The 6,000-nt window shown below is 38.1% G+C and overlaps 1 protein-coding gene across 11 annotated transcripts in view; it reads right to left on the bottom strand.

The window, feature by feature from the left end:
- Nucleotides 1-272: 272 nt before the first annotated feature.
- LOC100161839 (potassium voltage-gated channel protein eag) overlaps nucleotides 273-6,000 on the bottom strand; it is a 255,330-nt gene continuing 249,602 nt past the window's right edge. For all 11 annotated transcript variants that reach the window (XM_029491386.1, XM_029491391.1, XM_029491390.1 and 8 more), the window contains 3 exons: nucleotides 4,221-4,473; nucleotides 3,585-3,781; nucleotides 273-3,496 (listed from right to left, as the gene is read on the bottom strand). In XM_029491386.1, coding sequence (XP_029347246.1) covers nucleotides 2,309-3,496; nucleotides 3,585-3,781; nucleotides 4,221-4,473 — 1,638 coding nt within the window. In that variant the 3' untranslated portion in view covers nucleotides 273-2,308. The remainder of the gene's footprint in view (nucleotides 3,497-3,584; nucleotides 3,782-4,220; nucleotides 4,474-6,000) is intronic.

Genomic DNA, 6,000 nt, shown 5'->3' with positions numbered 1-6,000 from the left:
ATTTACCTATAAGAAAATGGTTTACAATAATTATTGTTGTATTAATAATAAAAAGTCACATTTTATAGATGAAAGAATTTTTTGTGCCAAAAATCGATAGAAAATTACGTTCAAAATATAAACAATTAAAATATTAATAAAACCCTACAAAGTTGTAAGGTATGCAAGTCACAAAAGTCTTAAATAAAACATGGTTTTTGTACTTCTAAAATTAATTTATCATTATTATTATTATTATACACCACCTACTAGGTATAAATTAGAATATATTATTATGTAATTGTTTGTTTCAATATTTTTTTTTTTCATTTTTACCCGCCACGGGATAAATGCGGAAGGCACTTTTTCAGATTATCCCTACACGACAGTGATTCTGTGAATTAATGTTATTTTACCTCTAAAAAATTCGGTGCGTATAACAGACCAAAATTTGCACAGCCCACAATGTAATAATCAATACAGTCCATTAGCAATGTATCTGAGGGTACCTTAGGTGGTTCATCACCAATCTCAGTCCACAGCTATATGGACCGTAGGTAGTTAGAAACACAATATTACTGTATATTTTTATTTTCGTTTTCGATTTACGGACGACCGACTTTCGGCGTGGAATACCGATCGCGCGAATCGTCGTAAAATTTTAATTTGTACGCCGCAAAACAATACACTTCCCGTTAGATAGTCTGAGCGCGAAAAAAAAATTCATAACATTTTGTTTAAGATTTCAGTACAAGACAACGCAAAATTGGTTATTAAAAATGCATTTGAAATTTTTACGCCGATTGCAGGTTTGTATAGTGAAAACAGAAGAGACATTGCGAGCAATTGGTCATTATTTTCGTTTCAGTAGAATATTATTTTATTGTGAACATTTTTTTTTCAGATTTTCAAACACTGTGCACTGTAGAGAGTTTTGGTTTACTCGACTACAACGTTGTACATAATATTATTATGATGCATATATTAACAGTTGGTTTTTAGCTTTAACGAAACATTTATAAATAAATCATATTTTTTTTTAATATTATTGAAAATGGAACTCTGTATGACGTTCACTATTGAATTTGAAATTTTAAGCTACACAATCAAACGTAATTTATTTCGTTATATAATATTACCGACATTACGATACCTTAGTCCAGAAGTTTATCAAATTACTTATAAAATATTTGTATAATATTATTATCTGATCTTATACTGAAGAAGGCACTAAATTAAGATAAAAGTCGTTAAATTAAATTAGATGGTAGTAGACATTTGGTAAAAGGTTATAATATTTTGTTATCATAATAAAATTAAGTAAAATAAAATAATTGTAATGCACCACATTCAAAAACCAAAGTCCCTTACTGCTCTAGTCCGATATTAGTCGAGATTTACAATGAATCAAATTATCATTAGTGATTGTAGTAAAATATGTTTTATTACAAAGAAACTTTGATCGAACCTATAGAAATAATAATTGTCCAAACCGATATGGGAACTGTGGTCGAAAAATAAAATGGAAAAATATTATTTTTATCTCTTTTTAATACAATTTAATGGTAATTTAGAAAATTTACTGACCAGGTGTGGGATAATGATGTCACGATATCGTAAATGGTCGTTTTCTTCGTTTTAGTTTAGTCAACATATTTTCTTTTACGGGACTAGAGCTGCAGCTATGACCGCTTCATGGGGGACTTCAGGGATGAGAGATAACGGTCACGGGAGTATATTATTATATGGTGAAAAAAACGTGAGATTCGAAAGGGCAGCTCGATAGTAATATTATAGTAAAATATGCTGTTCACCCTAAACAAAAATGTGACAGACGTGTATCGAAGATAATGTGACACAGACCATAAAATATTATTCGACCGTACGAAATTTTAAGCGATTTCCATTTGGGTAATATTTGATCCTGCGCTTCCCATCGAGACTTTCGGTACCTATAGCTCTCTTCCCCGTGAAAGTTTATTTTTCGTATTTTTATTATCATTTAATTATTATTAACCAGTTATCCGTGTACGTACAATAAAACGAGAACAATTTATCAAAAAAAAAAAAACACACGCATAACAATAAATTACAAAAAAAAAAAAAAAAAACACCTTACGTCGTACACGATTTTAAAACGCTATATAATGTAATCATATATTATTTATATATATTTATATTCTTATCATCATTGTACAAACGTAATCGATTTATAGTAATTATAATAATAATAATATCGTTATCGCATAATAATAGTATAATAATTATTGTGACGGCGATAATAGTAATTTTGCAGTGATCGGTATAGTGTTCCGCCTGTGCAGCGTGCTTACAGGAAGTCGTTGGGCCGGGGCGGGCACGGCTTTTTGAGCGAATCAGTCCGGGGAAACGGCGGCGGCGACGTGTCCCTGGGGCTGAACGGACGCATAGGCGGCAGGACGGACGACGAGGACCGCGTCCGGGACTTGCTCCGCCGCCGCCGAACCATCGGCGGCAGTTTGGGCGTGGCTAGCGAACTTAGGTCGTCCGTGCTCTTGGTCCCTGCACCAAGGCCGGCGTCCTGCTTCCGGCGTGTCCGGTGCCGCAGCGACGCGATGGGGCGGGCCGAGGCAGCGGCCAGCGCGTCCAACTTGCCGACTATCCGGACCATCATGTCCTCGATGGCCGTCAGCCGCTGGTTGATGGACCGCACCTCGTCACGGAGATCGGACCGGAGGTCCTCGATCTTGGCCAGCACGTCCAGATCGGGTGGCGGTGGCAGAACCATCGCAGCACACGGCGGTGGTGGCGGTGACGGCGCTTCCGCAGTTGTCACCTGGTGCTGGTGAGCTGGTGCTGCGTTCGGGGGTTCTTCTTCCGGTACCGGCGCACCACTCCCAGCACCGCCAACACCACTTCCGCTGCCACCGACACCGGTCCGTTCGTCCGTCTCGTCGATCGTTTCCTGTCGCTGGCTTCCGCCTACGCCAGCAAATGGCTCGGCAGCGGTGGTCGGCACTTTTTGCAGCTTCGGGAACACCTTGTGACCGTTTCCGACCGACCGGCCCGGCGAGTCACGGATCTTGACAGGCGCGCTCTGCGCACTCACCACCGACACGTCCGCCGAGTCAGAACTCCCACCACCGCCCAAAACTTTACCCCATTTCGAGACTTTTTTGGGCGCCGCCACTGTTCTCAGGCCCGTCGACGAAGAAGACGCCTGTTGCGGGTCTTCACTCTGCTGCCTGAGCACGAGTGGCAAGACTTTCGGACGAGCACCGCCGACACCATCCGAAGCGTCACCAGTGCCACCCTCAGACTTGCCCTCGTCGGTACCCGCCACTGTTGCAGCCGCTCCCGACGCGGCCGCCGCACCCTGTTGTATCCCGACGACCGTACTGGGAGCTCGGTCTTTCCGGAACTTGGTAAATATCTTCCTGACCAGTTGGTCCCGTTGTTCATCCAGTTGCGGTTCGTTTTTCCGCTTCTCGGCCAACTCCTTTTCCCGGCGCACGTCCGCCACTTTCCGGAATATTAACTGAAATGACACAAACAAAAAGAAAATTAATATTTTAAATTGATGGTCAACAGAGTTGTGGAAGGCTTCACCACAACCTCATACGTACCCTATGCCTGAGGTTGTAAGTCAGTATGAGGTTCCGTGAAAACGAGTTCGCAAACGCCTGATAGAAATCCAATACTTCGAGCAACCGGTCACGCTTGATGGTGTGTAAGTCACAGTAGGTCAGGGCACGGACGTTGGCTGCGGATTGTCCTAGCGCCGTGTCTTTCCAAAACGAATCACCAAATACGTCACCCTTACCTAAACCCAAAAATGTAAATGTAAATGTACATTATAGATAAACTTATTTTAAATATTTTTTAACTATGACAATGATTCGATCAAACTTCTTCACTACTGACATGAAAACAGTTTGAACGATTTGGTTCATATATGAATCCACTGCACGTGTTAATGCAGAAATTGGGAACCGAAAATGGAACACAAAATTAAAACACTGGTATAGTAACTTATAAAATATAATTACTAAAATAATAAGCTTTTGACTTTGATTTTGACTAAATTGAATGAAGAAAAATATATACGGAACCAGTGATAATTATTAGATCAATATTATTTTACTACTAATTCAAATAAATTTTATCGAGCTAGTAATTTTTTCAGTTTTTTTTACATTTTTACTATAATCTCGATAAAATCCAACACAATATTGTGATTTATGGTTAACGGTGACGCTAACCTAAAATGGCGACCACTTCGTCGTCTTGGATGACTTCTAGGGAACCGGTTACGATGAAGCACAGGGAGTCGATGGACTCGCCGGTGTGGAAGAGCAGGTCACCGGGCGCCGAGTGGCTCATCGTAAAGTGCATGGCCAGGGCGCGCAAGCACCCGTCGCTGGCCAACCGGAACGCCGGATGCTCATTGAACACTTTTCGGTTTAGATGAACACATATGTCCGCTTTCATGTCTTTCGGACAATAATTCAACACCTTGACGAAAAGATAACAGCAACAATATTATTATTATACTTACGAAAACAATAATGATAATATCATATCATTAAGGTAGATGATAATGCGATCGTGTCGATTATATAATACATTCATCACTACGGTGTTTTGTATCTGGGGATAAAACGACTACGCCCGGGAGCCAAATAATTTGGGCGTCGGGCCACTTGGACTCCATTCCGCGTCAGTAATAAAATACCACAATAATACTGTCAACTTTGTTCGACCCCAATGGGATTATCCATCCTAGCCCACCTGCAGGTATATTATGTTTGTTTGGTGGTCGATCCGTACATTACGTTTGCATGATATTATCATTTCATAAATTTTATTAGTGGGGCCATTGTTTTATTTTTAAAAAAAAAACAGGAATTATGTCATGAGAAAATTACTGTGTGAACGAATTTAGGCGTAGACAATTTGTAAACAAGCATTGTCTAAACTGCTCGAGAAGAATGATTAGCGGGTTGCGCCGGTTGAAAATAAGGTATGAATCCGATAACGTTATTTACAAAAACGAGCCTTTGTCCGTACGCTCCAAATATCGGTACGGTTGTTTGATCGTCTTAATCGGTTATTTTCAACATTTTAACTGGCACCTGGTGAATACCGATTGTTATCTTATCGAAATCGAAAATATCTATTACAATGATAATAATAATATAACCATAGAACATAAACCAGTTTAAAGGTCTTTGGTTATGTACTTATGATTACACGTAATTAAATGTAATAAAATAGTTTATCGGAAAATATGACGTCCGACAACGCAAAAACTAGAGTTTCAATTACAGCCTCATTATATTATTACCGTATAATTTAACAGAACGTTATTTTTACTGGAACGTTTAACCGGCGTTATGCAAAAACTATATTTATTTCTATTTTTGTAAATTATTTATTTTTATTTTAGCGTGTCAAAATAAAACTTCGCATTGGTTGGAAAGAAATTTGGGATACTATACTTATTATGGATGCAAAGAAACGATTATAATATATAAAAAGGCACACTCTTACAATCGGCCACACCCGCCTAGATGTTATCAACCACATCAGTTGTTTTATTTGAAAATTATTTATAATAGTTATATTATCGGTTTTTTATCTAATTATTATTATTTATTTGTTCTAAGGTGATCGTGGATATTATAAAATGCTGGAAAACAAAAAAAAAAAAGCAAGAGATAATATTTTGTAGTTTTTCATACTTACAAATTATGGCATTGTAGAAACTAATAACATCATATAATGAGAAAGAATAGATATCACCAAATTTTAAATTTCTCCCTATAAGTCTCACAAAAGTGAGATTAAAAAATTATAATTTCAACATGTATCATAGTTAATTGTTTGGTAAAAAGTATATAAACAATTGTGGAATTTAAACTAGTAGGTACACTTTAGATCTGAAACTGTTATACGATGAAAATAATTTTTCGAATACAATCATTTATCAGTTATTTTGATTTCAGTGGTGTCACAACGCTAATAACTAATAACTAATAA

Source organism: Acyrthosiphon pisum, chromosome A3 (genome assembly GCF_005508785.2).
Source record: "Acyrthosiphon pisum isolate AL4f chromosome A3, pea_aphid_22Mar2018_4r6ur, whole genome shotgun sequence".
In the NCBI taxonomy this organism is placed as follows: domain Eukaryota; kingdom Metazoa; phylum Arthropoda; class Insecta; order Hemiptera; family Aphididae; genus Acyrthosiphon; species Acyrthosiphon pisum.
The sequence above is the reverse complement of the archived record's forward strand: the minus strand, read 5'-3'. Positions and strand labels throughout refer to the sequence as shown.